At 44.7% G+C, this 19,566-nt stretch overlaps 1 protein-coding gene across 1 annotated transcript in view; it reads left to right on the top strand.

Annotated features, from left to right (window-relative positions):
- The first annotated feature begins 504 nt into the window (after nucleotides 1–504).
- The window catches only part of LOC141091925 (cholesterol 24-hydroxylase-like), a 58,014-nt gene continuing 38,952 nt past the window's right edge, over nucleotides 505–19,566 (top strand). The window contains exons 1-4 of the mRNA XM_073577710.1: nucleotides 505–731; nucleotides 3,841–3,918; nucleotides 6,329–6,410; nucleotides 8,339–8,409. Coding sequence (XP_073433811.1) covers nucleotides 595–731; nucleotides 3,841–3,918; nucleotides 6,329–6,410; nucleotides 8,339–8,409 — 368 coding nt within the window. The 5' untranslated portion in view covers nucleotides 505–594. The remainder of the gene's footprint in view (nucleotides 732–3,840; nucleotides 3,919–6,328; nucleotides 6,411–8,338; nucleotides 8,410–19,566) is intronic.

Raw genomic sequence — 19,566 nt, 5'->3', positions numbered from 1 at the left:
ACATAAACACAGCACCAAAGCTAAGGTTATTATATATAAAGCACTAGACTAAACTCACAACATAACCAAAGCATCAGAACCAAGATAACATGAATACAGTAACAGTAAAAAAAAACACAGAATACTCAGGGGAGCAGTGAGAATAAAATATGAGAGTGAACTTGCCACTTTTGACATGGTGACAGCACCTCTTTAAGTCAATGTGATTTTTATTAGAATTTATAGAATTGCTTTTATTAGTTTTATGGTGTTGCTAATTTAAACTTTTTCTTTCTTACGTTATGTGGGTGTAACCGTGTAACACTTTGTATCTGTGTCTATACCGCTATATAACAATCTATAAATAGTTTAGCAGAATTGTGTCATTGTTGCTCTTTAGAAAGCGTTCACACAATCATGTGCCTCATTCTGTCTAGGAAATATATGCTTTCCTTTATGTAAAGGGCCTCTGCCCAAGAATGTAATAAACACCTCCTTTTGCTTCTGGGGGAGGGACGCTGGGACTGATTGTATAGCCTGCTGCTCCTAGCTTGGGTTGTGTTACAGTAAATCAGCCTCTGTCCTGTTCTGATACTCGGCTCCATAAAAGAAGACATGGGGGTGTGGAGTTTTATAATGGGAGCTGTTATTTTGCTTCTGATCCTGGTCTCCATCTGTTTCCTGCTTTATTGTGGCTACATCTACTATACACACATGAAGTATGACCACATCCCTGGTCCCCCTAGAGACAGGTAAGGATTTAGAAGCGAGTAAACTGGAAAACACACCGCTGACAACAATAGCTTGCATATTTGCATTGACAGCATTTAAATTTCATAGGTTCAGATGTCAAATGTAGGCACATCTCCCTCTCCTATAGTTTAGCAATAGGGAATGGAGGTTCTGCAGTCATGCTGGGACCCCGTTTCTGGGTCTAACAAGCTCTTAATGTGGGTATTGTACTGGTGCATTATATACCATGCATGCTAAATACTACTGTCATCATCAGTGGCATAACTAGTGTTCGATGGTCCTGGGGCAAAATGTGGACCTTGGCTCTCATATAAATGTTGATTAGATGTATGGACCTTTGTAGCGTGCTAAATATTATAAAGACATTCGTGTTCCCCCCCTATAATGTAATAATGTCCCCCATGCTGTACCAATGTCACCCATCTTGGTATAATGCCCTTAATTCTGTGCCCCCTCCAAGACTAATGTCCTCCATGCTTGACCTGTTGCAATAATAATGTCCAGCATCCTGTGTCCATTTCCAATAGGAATGTTTCTCATTTTATACTCCTTCCAGTAATAATGTCCAACATCATGGGCCCCTTCATGGTATAATGTCCCCCATCGTGAAGCCCCTTGTTGTAAAAAAAAATCCCTATCCTGCCCCCTTCCTGGTATAATATCCCCCATCCTGGGCACCTTCCTGGTATAATGTCCTCCATCCTGGGCCCCTTCCCAGTATAATGTTTCCCTCCTTGACCCCTTTCTGGCATAATGTTCTCATTCTAGGCCCCTTCCTGGTATAATTTCCCTCATCCTGGTATAACATCCCCATCCAGTCCCCTTTCAGTAATAATGTCCCCCATCCTGGTATATCCCCCCTCTTGGGCCCATCTTGTAATAATGTTCCATGTTCAGGTGCTGTTCTGTAACACTTTTGAAAAAAAAAAAAAGAAAGATTCTTCTTACCTTCCTCAACTTCCACAACGCTCAGTGTCCTCTTCTATAGCCGGCGCCAAGGCTGGCAGTGACTTTGGTGTGCCTGCTATGAGCGACGCATGACGTAATTGCTATGTGCCACCTCAGACTTGCATGCCGACTTCCGCTGTTGGTGTGCAGTGCAGGGACTCCGTGGGTCTCTGCACTGCAAAACTTTTCAGCTGAATGTGTGTCCTCAGACACTTATCTAACTGAAATAGTCACTGGAGCCTCGGCGGGCTCCCTTCCTGCATAAGCTTGGTGGTAGTTGTACCCTCTGCGATCGTGATCGTTATGCCCCTGGTCATTATAGACAGCTGGTACATTTGGTTCCTCAATTTTAAATTGTGGCAACACAGTGACATGTGTTGCGCAATAGCAATTCTCCAACACTCAAACAAAAACAATTATGCGACTTGCTGTCACTGACTATTTAGTAACTAGCAGCTAAACTGCAGACAATTTGCATTCCCATGCAATTTGCATTAAAGTCTATAGCAAGTGTGTGGCATGCAACATGTAAACAGGGACAGAAATTCAATCACATTTGCAACTCTCAGTCGCAGTTGAGGAAGGTCACAGAATGCACCACGACACCCTGATCTCAAAGTCACACTGCACATACTGTATCTCTGTGTAGATCCAGTCTTAACCGGCAAATCAGCTTCCTATTCCAATTATACAGTAGCCAAACGCTCAGCTGTAAAAAGTCATGGGTCTGTAGGGATCTTGGTGGGTTAAGAAAATGTGTAACAAGCAGGGTGGAGGAACCACTGTGCTGAAGCCCAAGAAAGACCTGGAGGGGCGTGACTAGGAGCCTCACCTAATCTGACCACAAATGCACAGAGGCTAACGACACTGAGATCTGAGGAGAGACAAGGAGGGTGGTCCAGATGCTACTCCTGGACTGACCTTGGGTAGATGGCAGCTGACCTCAAGGAACAGGTATCTGTGACGGACCGAAGGAGTTCCAACAGATGCAGGCAGGCAGAGAAGATTACAGGAACCGCAGGAGCAGAGTGGACCGGCTGATGGAGAGATGAACACTGGCAGGTGCAACTGGACCAGCTGCCGTTGAGGTGAGCACTGGCGGGTGCAACTGGACCGGCTGCCATTGAGGTAAGCACTGGCAGGTGCTGCAAGCTTGGTTGCCGTTGAGGTGAGCACTGGAGGGTGCAGCAGGCTGAGATACAAGCACTGAGACTTGAGAACTGACAAGAATGTTAGGAACAAACTCACAACATTGCACAGGCACCTACATGTTGGAGGAGGTGCTTTAAATAGTAAGTGACCTCCAGCTATTGGCTGGGGACAGTTTAGAGGAATACACGTGGCCCCTTTAAGAAAAAGGAAGTGTATATGCACCCTAAGTACAGTGCCTGGAGACCTGCTTGCGGTGCACGCACCTCGGGCAGCAGCAGACCCGGAAGTAGCAGGATGGGAGCCGTTGCATTTGAGTACTCTGGTGTCTCTGCAGGGAGAGAGGGACTGCAGGCAGAGGCGCTGCTGCTACAAAATGCAAAGTTTATTCACGATTAGCAGAACTTTTTTTCTACAATTATTAGCAAGGTTTCCTAGGACCTAGACATTGATGATTTCTCCTTCTGATAGGTCTTAAATATCAGGTCAATGGAAGTCGGCACCGTCACCGATTAGCTTTTATAGTGACCGGATGTGCACAGTGTAGAGTCGTAACACCACACCTCTATACACCGTCCATTCTCGTGTACTGCAGCTCAACTCCCATTGAAGTGAACGTCAACGGCAGCTGAAGGACGGCCACTCCCAAATACATTTATGTTGTGTTTTTTTGCAGTCATGCTGCTTGGTGAATAACAAGTCAGCTGAGTTTCTTAAGCATTATTTTTTTTCCCCAAAATGATGGCTCATCAAAAAAACTTGTTCTCCTGGTTGTAGCAGCTCTAACTAGTTTCTGTATATGAGATTACTGTGTTACACAACACTTTTCTATTGCTCCATACATACAGTTATGTATTAAATAACACCATTATTGATGTGTCCTTTAATGTGATTGTTGCAAAAATGCCAGAAAATCGGCATATGTATTTATACCCATGGTCATAATAAAACTTAAGTAACAGCGCCAAAGTGATAAATAATTATGTCATGTAGACTTTGCATATTTTTCAGTTTCCTGTTTGGACACTCTCCCACAATAATTAAGCAGATGAGGAATAACCTGGTCATATATGACACCTTTCTGGAATGGTAAGTTATCAGATAATGACCAGTGATAATTCGTTACTAGCTCTTCCGAAAGGTCTATCTCTTCAGTTTTACAAAGTGAGTGCGACTATAAGAAGTAAATGCCATTCCACAGCGCAATCTCACACTCAGCTGAGAGCTCCTGTGTTCTCTGTGATATCCACCAAACAAAATGATTGGTTGTTGAAATTCCAGTGGCTGATCCTGCACTTCCTCAACGTCATCTATAGCGCGAAAACTGGGAGGCCCTCATACAAATTAGATGGTAAAGTGATTCATCTGAAATCAGCAAGTTCAGACAACTTTAATCTAATGTGATGGGTATTTTATACTCTATAGTTCTTTCAGTCCTTGTCGTTTTTTGCTGGGGATTGTTCAACATATTGGTGTGGCTTTCATTGTCCAGATATTTTCAGCTGATTCATCTGCAAATATAGCAACATTTTTACGCAATGCTACTTCAGTACCCTCTGTGGAGTATAAAATCTGTCTAACTACATTTTTCTGCAAGGCTGAAGATTAATGCGGGGCATTGCAAAGTTTATTCAAAGAGATATTGCAACATTTTACATTACCAAAGGTTCAAGAGAGCAAAAAAAGCATTTTTCAACTTACCGTACGTCAAATTAATAAAACAATGTGTCATTTTCAAAAATATGGTGTAAAGTCTATCAGCGAAAGCAGAAATCTTCATTAAAATGGGGTGTAAAAGTTGTACAGTACATTTGTAACAGCTGGAGAACCAGAAGTTGGGAGCCATAGGCAGATAATAGGACTGGAATAATAGTATAGTACAAAAAAGGACAAATCTAAAATAGTGGCAAAACTAGTGGCAAAACTGTAATAAACATAAAAAATGCTTCAATACTTGGGACATAGGAGTGTACACAAATCTAATTGTTTTGTATGCACATTTGTATTGTCCTAGTAAGAATGGACTTGTTAGGAACGGCGGAACGCACTAAAATAAAAAACTAATAAAGTGAGTTCACCGCTCGGGGTCCACCGTGCAGTAGGTGATATAACCGCTGCTAAGTGGTGGCAGAAGCAATATGGCGGTATTGTGCACAGGGTTAACCGTCACCCAAGTGCACAGAGCAATCTCTGTTACATCACAGAGATGCCTAAGAACATAAAAGAGCTGAGCCTGTTAAAGTCACAAGTACTCAGAGTGGTTACACACACGGTATAGGGTCACAGGAATAGCCAAAGATGGCGGTACTAAGTCCTTCTAGACCTACCGTGTGTGTAGCGTCGCAGCCGCGAACGCTTAAGTGGACTGCTACTGCAGCATGGCGTAGGACACTGCCGCTATACGACAATGCTAGATGCAAGCGCAATGTCGGACGCTAGCAGCTGTGGACAATGAAGCAGAGGCGCGCTGGCGCTGGTACTGAACTCAATCCCTCACACAAGCGTAATATCAAAGGGTAGGGGTTTCAAATGAGTCATTCACCAGAATCATGCATTCATCGTCATTCACACAGCAGCAAGTATGGTCTATACTAGCACATGGCGGAACAGCCATGCACACTTTTTATAGCACCCGGGACCTTCCGGAAGCTTCCAGATCTCCGAGATGGACCAATGAGATCTGGAGCGGGACCTGAGCACATGACTCCCGATCTCCAATGGGAGATCGTCTCATGAGCATGCTCAGAAGGTGGATGGAAGGACTTAGCCTCTGGAGAGATTTGCTGCAAGGCAATCTCCTCTGCAATCTCCTTTGCAGTAGATAAACAGCAGGAGACTGCAGAATGTGATGGTCTGGATTCCTGCATAGCGACCGCAGAAACCTGACTCCTAACAGGACTATTATTGTAATGCACCATAGATTTTTGGTTGCGCTTGAAGGATTATCCTTTTCCTTCCTGGATCAGTCCATTTGAATGATAGTCTTTATTTGCTTCCTAAATGCAAAGATAAGTAACTTTCTAAATAGTTTGTTTTAAAAATGTTCTATCATTTTACTGTTGCAGAGTGTCTTTAAGCCCTTTACCCAGCGTAACACTTTCAGAAAATTCTACAAATCTGTTAGGGCTCTTGCTCCTGGTTTTGATGGCCCTTTCTGCTCTACTCTCCACTATCTCAGTGTTAGAGATAGCGGGAGGGGTTATATATTGATCACCAAAATAAGCACAGTGGAGAATGCATCTTCTGTCTCAGGGAGGGTAGAGGCACATCAGGCTATAAAAAGGAGGGAAATCCATGAAGAATAATTTGCAGGATAGAAGCTGTGATGACTCATCTGCGTTATGCCAATATCACAGTGGCTGAGAAGTCAGAGTTACCACAATCAGCCGATTTCCGGGAAAGCTTCATACTAAAAGGCGTTGCACTGTGTCTGCCATTTCCTCTTAGGATTGGTTAACTCACACTTTTCTGTAATTTCATAATATCATTTTTCTTCTAGGGTTGAGAAGTATGGTCCAGTCATACGGGTTAATGGATTACACAATGTAATGGTCCTTGTTGTCAGCCCAGAAGGAGTTAAGGCAAGTAGCCAAACATGTCTATGTAGTCATATAAGTCACATCATGCAGCTTTTGTGCTGCTTATTGAGGTGACTGAGATGTCAATGTGTTTGACCAAGCCAATAATGTCGCCAAGTCTACCATATCTTCCCCCCTATACTGTCTATCCACAGCTAATATTCTATGTGCCAATGTATCTCAGCCAATAGAACTGAATATACAGGGTGGGCCATTTATATGGATACACCTGGGTAGGCCATTTATAAAGTTGCATCCAAAATGGCTGACTTCAAAATGGCCGTCATGGTCACCACCCATCTTGAAAAGTTTTCCCCCTCCCATATACTAATGTGCTACAAACAGGAAGTTGATATCACCAACCATTGCCATTTAATTTAGGTGTATCCACATAAATGGCCGACCCTGTACTTGTCTTACTTCTACCTATATGACCGGCAGGGCCTGATACTCATTGCATGCTATGTTCACATAACATTTTAATGACTGTAGAAAACAAAATAGAAATAGTGCTTCATAGAGTCCCATCTTATGAACACTAGGGAGGTGAAGATAATAATTAAACTTTCACCAGATACAGTTATGATGGGAGCATAATATCCAAATGTGCTGTGAATACAAATAGTTGTAGTTGGGCGTCAGCTGGTCCTCTCCTCGACTGATCTCCTGACTTGGGTTTTGTGATCAGTTTAGCGATAGGAGGAAATCACTGAGTGTGTGCTGTGGTTTATATTAGAGTGTAAGCAAAAACAATGCATTTCGGGAATGAACTGTCAACTTCATCAGTTATATCATCATCATCGATTATATCTCACCAATCATTTATCTCGTTTTGGGGACGGACTGTTCCCTTTGTCTGGTATATTTCACCAATCTTTTAACGTATTTTGAAAACAAACCTTCCCATTCATCCGGTAATCAAACCAACTTTTTAACATGTTTCAGGGACGGAACGTTCACTTCGTCAAGTGTATCACAACACGTTTCTGGTACAGTAATACCTACCAATCTTTTAACGGCAGATCTTCCCCTTTGTCATGTATACCACAGCATCATTCATAGTATTCTAGGAGCAATTTATATCTTTTTGAAAATCACGTTTTGATGAGTTCAAAGGGTACTGCTGGAAATAATGTCAACCTTATTATTAAAGCTTGGATGTTCTTACTGAATTTGCGGATACAAACGAGCCTCTAGTAAAGTTCCTAATCCTGGCCAGAAATATCCGAGCAAGATATAAATAATTACATCTCTGATTAATATATAGATACATAACTCTGTTAGAAGTAGATGCCTGATGAAAGGGACTGTCCTTCCCTGAAATGTGTTGTTTTTGCCTACACCTGAATAAAAACCATAGCACACGGCTCAGTGTCTGGACTCCTTTGGGGTTATAGGCTCCTTTTTCACAGAACGCCTCAAGTTTCTCTCTTATCACTACATATTATGTTTTTATCACGTTAGTGACTTTGTCGGGACTTTCATCTAAAGTCTTGAAATATGAAATTCGGATGAAAACCTGATGGAGCCATTCACTACAAAGAGGCAGACAAATTTCCTTTGTACTCCTATTATTATTTAACCTACACTCTTTCTACTAGTGATATTGGAGTAAGGCAAAGATCATTAAGCGGCATAGCACGCTTTTATTTGTTTGCACTTTGTACTCTGTCTGGCCTCCATTCCAGCAGTGGCTAAATTATATTTACCGTAGATGACACAAAAAATATAGACGGAAAGGAGGCCAGACTATCTGCCTTAATGTAGTGAGTGGCATCATCAGGGTTCCATACAGAACAGTATTCAGATGGACTCTTCAACGGAGTCACTAATGTGGGGCAGAAGTGTTATGTGAACATAACCAAAATCACACAGTGGATTAATACTCGTATTTTTATCCCATTTTACAGTAATTTTTTTTTTTTATACAGGAATTCTTGATGTCACCAAAATACGCCAAAGACGCTTTCTATAAACGAATTGAAAATTTGTTTGGAACAAGGTAACAATGGCTTACAGATTTTACAGAACATTTCCTCTTTTGCATCTAAAATAAAAAGTGAAGCAACGTTGCAAATACAGGCAGCCACATACAGTGGGTACGGAAAGTATTCAGACCCCTTTAAATTTTTCACTCTTTCTTTCATTGCAGCCATTAGGTAAATTCAAAAAAGTTCATTTCTTTTCTCATTAATGTACACTCTGCACCCCATCTTGACTAGAAAAAAAATGAAATGTAGATGGAGCGCCCGCCAGGGCAAGTGGGATACTTGGTACTGGGCCGGTGTCTTAAAGGGACAGTGTCACAGCGGCGGTGACCTGGTCCATGGCCCTGGGCATCCAATGGAAGGGGATTATTTACAAGGGATGACGAAGATAAAAGTTTTTGGTAATAAGAATTCATGACGCCACCTGTGGTATCTGGTCAGAAGGGACCAGTGCTGCAGTGCAGATCCTCTGGGACAGATGGTGGGATGCAGCAGAGGTGGAATAGCTCTCCACAGACAGAGCTGAGTCCCAGGACAAATGAGGAAGATGTTGAGGAATAGATGGGGAAGTAGTAGGTAGAAAGAGATGTAGCAGTGCTGTGAAGGTGATGAAGGGAGAATTAAAAAGACACAACAGAGAGCAGTTTTTTTTACCTTTTACTGTGCTTTGTAGGTACAGTGCAGGATTCAGATTACAGAGGGTACAGGAGTTAGTCAGCCTGGAAGCAACTTGGGAATCTTTCTATGCAGATGGGTTGTGAGGTCTCCTTTCTAGTGTTATTCTGAAGTACTTGCGGTTCTGAACTCCACACAAGTTCCTCTTTCTGTCTGTTACCTAGAACTCCACTCGCATGACAGGCAGCTTTAGCCCTCTCTCTCTGGCTCACACACGTTGCTGCTATGTCGTCGAGTCTCAGATGGGAACAGAGCATTTGCAGCCTCTTGTTCCTCCAATTTCTGCTGTGGGACTTTTAGTATCCACACAGCCTCGGACTCTGGAGTCCGGTCAATGCGCTTCAGCTTAGGGGTGAGCTCTGCTCCAGCCCCCAGCTCATCTCCACACGTCCACACTCTTCCCTCTCTCTGCACCAACTAACTAACTTCCTATTCCTGACCACAGAGAGCAGCTCCTCAGCAGTTGGGTTCAGAGCTCCCTCTGCTGGCCCGGAGCAGGAACTGTGCTGTGTGCTGGAACTACCTGATAGAGAGACCCTTTCATTGCTTCCAAGCATGACATCACACTCCCTAGGAGGGAGGTAATGCCACTGTGGCGACCGTACTCCTGGGGCACCACATTCCCCCTAGTGCAATTCAGTACTCCCAGATTGAGGAAACATGAACAAACATATTAACAAATGAACAATTATAACTGTTACAAGATTACAAAAATGAAAAATTACGAAAACCATAGCTCAAAAATAGTCCTTGTGATGATTAGTCCATGCGTCATTGTCCATGGTCCATTCCTGAGCAGTTGGTAACTATATACAAGTATAGTTTTGGCCACACATAGCCTGTGGCCCAATTGTCCATCAAAACAAACTGAGATTGCTCAAGGATTCTTACAGAGTCTCTGTAGGCACATATACTTGAAAAGTTGCATATTTACATTTTATATTTACATGTACTGTTTACATTTTCTATTTTCACTTTAATTTCTATACCTAGCTGGGAGCTCACCTTTTGTACTATGGATAGATCTGCTTAGCATGGGTACTTCTAATGGCCTATTTAGGTTTGGTGGGCCTGTTACTGCTGTTGGTAAACTGGGTAGTAGCCGTCTGCGAACTCTTAGACTCTCTGTGGGCACGACAGATTCACCACTGGCAGGGCAAGGATTCTCTTGCTCCACTGCTCGTGTGGCATCCGCTGCCTGAACTTGCCGATTTTCAGGATTGTCTTGAGTCTCTGCTACTTCATTTGCAGTAGGCTGGGGAAAGATTAGGACAGGGACTACGATGGCTTGGTCCACTCTTGTCCAATTTGCAGGGAATTCACGGAGTACAGTGCTGACCTTTTCTTCTTCTTCTATGGGTTGAAGGTTGTTTTGCTCTCCCATCCTTTCCTTTAGTTGGTCAGGGCACGCAATAGATGATCCATTGACACTGCTGATGAGGTTTCTCCTCCATCCTTACTTATAAGGCATACCTTGTGTTCTGTCCTCACTAAATGAAGCAGAATTCATGTAGTTATATAGGCAGCTAAACCGATATACTGGGGTCCAATAAGGAGACTGTAGGTTGAATCTGTGCTTTATTGAACGTGGTGGTATATTGGCGCGGTGGAACTACAAGCAAACATATGCATACAATCAATACTGGGTTCATCAGGGATTCATATATACATAATACATCATCTGCACTAATAGCTAACCAGGGGAGATCTAACTAAGGAGGCTAACATCATCTCCCGCCTCGACTACTGCAACATCCTTTTCTGTGGTCTCCCTGCTAACACCCTCGCACCTCTCCAGTCCATCCTTAACTCTGCAGCCCTACTAATTCATCTCTCTCCTGGCTACTCCTCCACTTCTCCCCTCTGCAAATCTCTTCACTGGCTCCCATTCCCTCAGCGTATCCAGTTCAAATTACTAATGCTGACCTACAAGGCCATCTATAACCTGTCTCCCCCATATGTCTCTGAACTAATCTCCCGATACCTTCCCTCACGTAATCTCCGGTCCTCCCAAGACCTCCTCCTCTCCTCCACACTTATTCACTCCTCACCCAACCGCCTCCAAGACTTCTCCCGAATAGCCACTATTCTCTGAAATTCTTTTCCCCAACAAGTCCGACTATCAACCACATTTGGATCCTTCAGATGGAACCTGAAAACCCACCTCTTCAAGAAAGCCTACAGCCTGCAATGACCCCGCTACCTCCTTCTCTCTCACCACTACCGGTGATATCACCTCAACCAACACCGGAATTGCTGCAACCCACCAACCTACTGTCTCCTTCCCCACCATCCTGTAGCATGTAAGCCCGAAAGGGCAGGGTCCTCTCTCCCCTCTGTATCAGTCTGTCATTGTTAGTTTGTTTACTGTAAGTGATAACTGTAATTTGTATGTAACCCCTTCTCATGTACAGCACCATGGAATCAATGGTGCTATATAAATAAATAATAATAATAATATGAGACAGGAATTGGATACAGGAAACATAAGTACATACCAGCGATGCTGTCGCAAGGGGAGAAGAAAAATGAGATGCTTCCTGAATGCAGGCAGAAGGAAAATGGTGGACTGGAGGGAAAATGGGAGCTGAAGTAACCATAATCCTTTGCAAAAGGCTACCAAGGTGCATTGCAGCCTTACCAGAATGCACTGCAAATGGAGGGAAATAACAAAGTGAAACTAAAACACAACACTGCGGTTATGACTCTGGTCACTAGATGGAGCCAGAAACACTGAAAACATTAACAAGCAGGTAATAAATCAGATGTTGGAGACAGAACATCTTGGTATTATCAAAACTTGAAGGTAAGACTGTGTAGGGTTCAGCCTTCCATTGGTCATCCAATTTGTGCATCCTCCTCGTTTTCTTTAGGACCTGTTCTCCTCGCGACAAGGGAACTGCAGGTGCGTGTTGATTGTAGTTCTTTTCCTGCCTCTGTCTTGCTTGAGCTAAACACTTCTCTACGCACTCTTGCACTTTACGGTACTGCTGCTGCCGCTCTATATCCCAGTCAGCATCTGGTGACATCACCTCAGGTGTCAGGACTCCCATGTCCAAGTCAATAGGTAACTTGCCAGGCCTTGTTCTCATAAAGTAGGCTGGATTACAGTTGGTGGAATTTACAAGAATGCGTAGAGATCTACCAGATCTGGCAACCTCTCTGGCCACAGATTTCTTTCTTCCAAGGGCAAAGTCTTCAATAGGTCAATTACCACTTGGTTCATCTTTTCACACATGCCATTGGTCTGTGGATGATACGGTGTTGTCCTGATCTTCTTGCAGCCGTACAAGTTACAGAGCTCCTGGAACACTTCTGCCTCAAAGGCTGGGCCTTGATCTGTAAGCACTCGCTCAGGGTAACTGCGTGGTCGACAAAAGTGCTGTTGGAACGCTCTGGCTGCTGCCTTGGCTGTTTGATCCTTGACAGGCATGACTGCCAGGAACCTTGAGTAGTGGTCAATGATGGTGAGAGCGTAGACATAGCCTGAACGGCTTGGGACCAGATTCACATGGTCTAAGGCTACCAACTCAAGTGGCTGTTTGGTGATGATTGGCTGTAATTGAGCTCGCTGGCTGTTACGGTCCTTCCTGCGCAGGTTACATTGTCCACACTCCCGACACCAATTTTCAATGGCCTTCCTCATACCAGCCCAGTAAAATCTCTCTCAGAGTAGGGTCTCCAACTTCTTCCATCCGAAGTGTCCTGCCCCATCATGGTACGCTTCCAAGACCATTGGATTTAGTGTGGCCTCTTTCATGATGTAGAGCTTGTTTTTCACTCCTTGAGCACGTTGGGCCGCAATTGGCCAGTGAAAGGCAGGTAACTCAATTTCGTCGAGTGCCTCAGGATCTTCTCCCCCATCTGGCAGATTGGGCATTATGGACAGTGCATCAGCATTGGCATTTTTGTATCCCGCTCGGTACTTGATGATAAACTTGTAGTTGGACAGCCGGGCCATCCATCGCTGCTCCAGCGCACCTAGTTTTGCGGTTTCCAAGTGAGTCAGCGGGTTGTTGTCCGTGAAGATGGTAAACTTGGCCACAGCTAGGTTGTTGTGAATTCACTTTCTAGCGTACCTCTGGTTGCTAGTGAAGGTAGTGGAACTGGTTGTATTGACAGAGGGGTCGCAAGTTCTCTTTCCGGGCTCCCTCTGATGGTTACAGGAGGTAATGGAGCTGATCTAATTAACAGAGGCCTGCCACCTGATAATGAGGAGGACGATTGGACATCTGGAGTTTTTGACTGGATTTAAGACAGCCGACTCCCTCTATCCCTGCTGGTGATTTTTTCCTGCCTCCTGAGGTCTTAGTTCCAGCTCAGTCCCTGCATGCTCAAGCTAAGTGTTCTTTTGCTATTGTTCACATTTGATTTGGTTTTGTCTGTTCAGTTTTGTGTGGTCAGCCAGTCCCGGCTGGGGCTGTGCTGAATTCCCATCCTTATGTTACTGTTTGTGCCAGTTTGCTTTTGTCCCTTACTAGATTGGCCTCTTTTTGCTCTGCTCTCAGAATATGCCAGAGTGCTGATATAGTGGGTGAAGTCTAGTGACTTCGGTATTTTTCTATCAGACATGTTGGGCATTTTTTGCAGGGTTTTTGCGTGATTGCAGACAGTGTCTTTCCTTTCCTGTCCTGTCTAGTTAGTGTGTGCCCCATCGTTTGCTCAGCCTATTTTCCTACCTGCATTTTGGTTTCCATCTTGTCTCACCGACAATATATGTTTGGGGACTGTCTATTCCTTTGGGGTCTGCTCTGGGGCAGTTTAGCTTTCCCCTCTTGCTTTAGGCTTATTTATTTCTCCGGCTGTGTCGAGGCGTCTAGAATCATCGAAGGTACACTCCACGGCTACTGCTAGTTGTGTGGATAGGATCAGGGGTCTGCAATCCGGTTAGTTACCAACCTCTCTGGTTTTCTCTGGCTTAGCTTGGTCTTGCTTTCCTCCTCGGTGACCCAATCATAACAGAATCACCAGCCTAAACCGCAGATTCTAGGGTACTCAAAAGCAGGAGAGAATTGTAAAAAAAAGTGTCAGAATTTTTTTTTTTAATATATATTTTTTCCTCTTTTTCACTGGGGTCGTAGGAGGATTTTTTTTTCCTTAATGGAGATTAAGCAATTGTCTGATCGTGTTGAGCAGCTCGCTGCTGAAGTGCGGGGAATTTCCACCTATCTCGCTCAATCACCTGCTGTTGAACCAAAAATCTCTACTCCTGATGTGTTTTCTGGGTATCGGTCTAAATTTTTGAATTTAAAGAATAATTGTAAACTATTTCTTGCCTTGAAGCCTAACTCATCAGGGAGCTCTGTGCAGCAGGTTAAAATTGTCATCTCCTTGCTGCGCGGCGATCCCCAGTTTTGGGCTTTTTCTCTGACACCTGGAAATCCTATTCTGACTAATGTGGACGCACTTTTTCAAGCCTTGTGGTTGCTGTATGATGAACCTAATGCTATTGATCAAGCTGAGAAAACCTTATTGGCATTGAACCAGGGTCAGGATTCTGCAGAGTTATACTGTTAAAAATTCCGAAAGTGGGCGGTCCTTACTACCGCGAATGACAGTGCCTTAGCAGCTCTCTTTCGGAAGGGTTAATCAGAAACTGTAAAAGATGTTATGGTGGGATTTCCTGTTCCCTCTTGTCTTGACGATTCTATGTCATTGGCCATTCAAGTTGATTGGCGTTTACGTGAGCGTAAAACTACACGAGAGGCGTTGCCACCTTTTGAACAAACGTCTGAACCCATGCAATGTGATGGGTTTTGTCTAGGGCGCAACGTCAGGAGTTTAGAAGGCGTAATAAGCTGTGTTTTTTCTGTGGAGACGCCTTTCATACTACTTCTGTCTGCCCTAAATGAGAAAAACGTTTTGCGCACACATTTGCTGTGGGCAGTGTACAACCTAAGTTCCTTTTGGCAATTACTCTGATCTGCTCCTTGTCTACATTTTCCGCTAAGGCTTTTGTAGATTGATTTGCTAAACGTTGTGGTTTTCCCATGATACCCCGTGCTTTTCACTGGGCCCGTCCTGATCGGCCTGGTGGCGTGGATGAGGGTTCGGTGACCCCTCCTCAAGGGGGGGGTACTGTTGTGAATTCACTTTCTGGCCTACCTCTGGTTGCTAGTGAAGGTAGTGGAACTGGTTGTATTGACAGAGGGGTCGCGAGTTCTCTTTCCAGGCTCCCTCTGGTGGTTACAGGAGGTAATGGAGCTGATCTAATTAACAGAGGCCTGCCACCTGATAATGAGGAGGACGATTGGACATCTGGAGTTTTTGACTGGATTTAAGACAGCCGACTCCCACTATCCCTGCTGGTGATTTTTTCCTGCCTCCTGAGGTCTTAGTTCCAGCTCAGTCCCTGCATGCTCAAGCTAAGTGTTCTTTTGCTATTGTTCACATTTGATTTGGTTTTGTCTGTTCAGTTTTGTGTGGTCAGCCAGTCCCGGCTGGGGCTGTGCTGAATTCCCATCCTTATGTTACTGTTTGTGCCAGTTTGTTTTTGTCCCTTACTAGATTGGCCTCTTTTTGCTCTGCTTTCACAATATGCCAGAGTGCTGATATAGTGGGCGAAGTCTAGTGGTTTCAGTATTTTTCTATCAGACGTGTTAGGCATTTTTTGCAGGGTTTTTTGCGTGATTGCAGACAGTGTCTTTCCTTTCCTGTCCTGTCTAGTTAGTGTGGTCCCCATCGTTTGCTCAGCCTATTTTCCTGCCTAGGTTTGTGTTTCCATCTTGTCTCACTGACAATGTATGTTGGGGGGCTGTCTATTCCTTTGGGGTCTGCTCTGGGGCAGTTTAGATTTTCCCTTTCTTGCTTTAGGCTTATTTAGTTCTCCAGCTGTGTTGAGGTGTCTAGAATCATCGTAGGTACACTCCACGGCTACTGCTAGTTGTGTGGATAGGATCAGGGGTCTGCAATTCGCTTAGTTACCAACCTCTCTAGTTTTCTGTGGCTTAGCTTGGTCTTGCTTTCCTCCTCGGTGACCCAATCATAACATAAGTAGTGTTTGAATTGCTCAGTGTCACGTGGACCCGTCCTGTGTGACGCGACCAGCAGGCCGGTAACTAAAACAGCAGGACGCGGCACGTGATACTGTCCTGTGTGACATGGCTCGCAGGCCGGTAACTAAAACGACAAGACAAGAGGTAGGGAAACAGTTACAATGGTGGGCCCTGCGATAGGGAAAGGGGACGTGGAGACCTCCTGCACTCACCTGAGTCAGTGTCCCTAACGCTCCTAACGTTCCCTATACCGGTTCCGCACCGGGCGCTGATCATGAACCTGTCGCCCTAGCACACCCTACATCTATCCCTTGCTAGGGAGCTGGGTGGCGCAGGCACTGGCCCCACCGCTGTACTAATACACACTAAGGAAAAAGCACAAACGGTGAAACAGAACTTAGCTTTACTCTGTTGCACTTGCTCCTGGCAACAGAGTCCACCACCAGCATGCAGCTCTCCTCCTGAATCGCTGCCACCAAGCTTTGTCAGAGCTACAAGGAAATCCCATATGATTCCTTCCACACCAGGGCTAAGACAGTGCTGCAAGGAATGCTCTCCAGCTCCTTCCTCCACCAAGGATGGTTGAAATGAACACTATCACCAACAGTGATCAACACACCTGATACTCTCTTATAGAGCTATCACACCTGTTACATAATTAAGTGCACAAACTAAGGTAACCAACGTGCAATGACCCTAATGGCCACCGGGGGGAAAACTACAACTGAAATCACCACAGTGCAATGACCCTAATGGCCACCGGGGGCAAAACCACCTTTGGCACACAGCCAAGGAAAAAAAAAAGGTTACTGGCAGGTTCGCATGACTATGCGCACCCATTTTAAATATAGGAAAAAAACGCATGCGCATGTTTGCGCAAAAACGCAGCGCAAAAAAACGCAAGTGTGAAACCAGCCTTAGGCTATGTGCACACGTAGCGTTTTAAAACGCTTACTAAAAACCGGACTCCTTCCCAGAAATCGCGCGGTTTTTTCCGCGCGATTTCACCGCGATTTTACCGAGATTATGATCGCGATTTTGCCGCGATTTTCGCGTGCGATATTCAAGCACTTTCCAAGCGATTTGAAGCATCGCATGGAAAGTGATTGACAGGTTGGTCACACTCATCAAACATAGTGTTTGACTAGTGTGACCAGGTTTTTACTATTGAGGCCGCCTATGCGGCATCAATAGTAAAAGATAGAATGTTAAAATGCTAAAAAAAATAAAAAAATCGGTGTATATTTACCTTCCGGCATCCCGCGCTGCATTCCCGGGCCTCAGCGTTCCCAGTAATGCCTTGCGAGACCTGTGATGAGGTAGTCTCGCGTTGCTATAGCGATCTCGCGAGACCGCTAGAGTCACGCGAGACTACGTCATTACAGGGCCTTGCCGCAAGGCATTACTGGGAACGCTTAGGCCGGGAATGCATCGCGGGACGCCGGAAGGTAAATATACCCCGATTTTTTATTTTTTATTCTTTTTTTACAGGGGTATGGTACCCAGGGCCTGGAGGACAGTCTCCTCTCCTCCACACCATGGGTACCAACCGCACATGAGACGCTTAACTTCCCGCATGGTGGGCATAGCCACATGCGGGAAGTAAGCGATTCTCATGAATTCCTATGGGTGCGGAATCGCGGCAATTCTTTGCGATTCCGCACAAAGAATGAGCATGCTGCGATTTTTTTCCGCGATGCGATTCCGCCGCGGAAAAAATCGCAGCATTAGCACAGCATGTGCGGAATGCCATAGGAATGCATGGGGGGCGTTCTGTACACGATTTTTAAGCGTTTTCGCAGTGTTTTCGCGCCGAAAATCACGGCAAAAACGCTTAAAAATCGCTACGTGTGCACACAGCCTTATCGCTGCTGCATCACTGGTGAGATCTGCCTGTTTGGCAGCTCACTAGCGACCATTTAGGCTATGTGCACACGTAGCATTTTAAAACGCTTACTAAAAACCGGACTCCTTCCCAGAAATCGCGCGTTTTTTCCGCGCGATTTCACCGCGATTTTACCGCGATTTTGCCGCGATTTTCGCATGCGATATTCAAGCACTTTCTAAGCGATTTGAAGCATCGCTTGGAAAGTGATTGACAGGTTGGTCACACTCGTCAAACATAGTGTTTGACGAGTGTGACCAGGTTTTTACTATTGAGGCCGCCTATGCGGCCTCAATAGTAAAAGATAGAATGTTAAAATGCTAAAAAAAATAAAAAATTCGGTGGATATTTACCTTCCGGCGTCCCGCTCTGCATTCCCGGGCCTCAGCGTTCCCAGTAATGCCTTGCGAGACCTGTGATGAGGTAGTCTCGCGTTGCTATAGCGATCTCGCGAGACCGCTAGAGTCACGCGAGACTACGTCATTAAAGGGCCTTTCCGCAAGGCATTACTGGGAACGCTTAGGCCGGGAATGTATCGCGGGACGCCGGAAGGTAAATATACCCCGATTTTTTATTTTTTATTCTTTTTTTACAGGGGTATGGTACCCAGGGCCTGGAGGACAGTCTCCTCTCCTCCACACCGTGGGTACCAACCGCACATGAGACGCTTAACTTCCCGCATGGTGGGCATAGCCACATGCGGGAAGTAAGCGATTCTCATGAATTCCTATGGGTGCGGAATCGCGGCAATTCTTTGCGATTCCGCACAAAGAATGAGCATGCTGCGATTTTTTCCGCGATGCGTTTCCGCCACGGAAAATAGCGCAGCATTAACACAGCATGTGCGGAATGCCATAGGAATGCATGGGGGGCGTTCTGTGCACGATTTTTAAGCGTTTTTGCGCCAAAAATCACGGCAAAAACGCTTAAAAATCGCTACGTGTGCACACAGCCTTAGCGATGCACCAGTGATCCTGACTAGGTCGTATCGTTGTCGGGATCGCTGGTGCTTCGCTAAATGTAACGGGACCCTTCACAATAAGTTAAATGGTATGCAAGTATGTCTTCTTGACCCACCAGACATAAACACAAATCCACAAGCCAATATACAGATAAAAACTCAATTCTTCTTGGTTTGCAAAACCATGGTTGTCTGGGAAATTAAGATACAATCTGGTTTCTTCACAACGTAGGACACAGTATTTGGTGAGTCAATGGGATGGTGTCCAGTGCAGAGAGACTAAAAGAATTATTCCCAAAATAACAAGTTATCCCCATTCATATATCCTGAGAACCTTGCTCTGCAAATCTGTCTTGAATGGAGTGGAGTTGTACATGGCCGGCCTCCGCTCCATTCATTGTCTATGTAACAGCTGTAGAAAACTGAGCACAGTGCTCTGATCTATCCAGCAATCTCATAAACAATGAATGGAGAAGGGGTAAAATCATAATTGTTGGCAGTATTGTTGACTTGTGTTAAAATGAATCTGTCAGCAGGTCATTGCTATGTAATCTGAGACAAAACCCAAACAAAAAATATAAAATGAGCATATACCCTACAGTAAGTAAATCAGTAAATGGTAATAATAATACATATAAATAACATACGTTCTTAG

Source organism: Dendrobates tinctorius, unplaced genomic scaffold, assembly GCF_039654945.1.
Source record: "Dendrobates tinctorius isolate UK_male_01 unplaced genomic scaffold, ASM3965494v1 ptg000057l, whole genome shotgun sequence".
NCBI lineage: Eukaryota > Metazoa > Chordata > Amphibia > Anura > Dendrobatidae > Dendrobates > Dendrobates tinctorius.
Note: the sequence above shows the minus strand (reverse complement) of the source record. Positions and strands in the feature narration are given on the sequence as shown.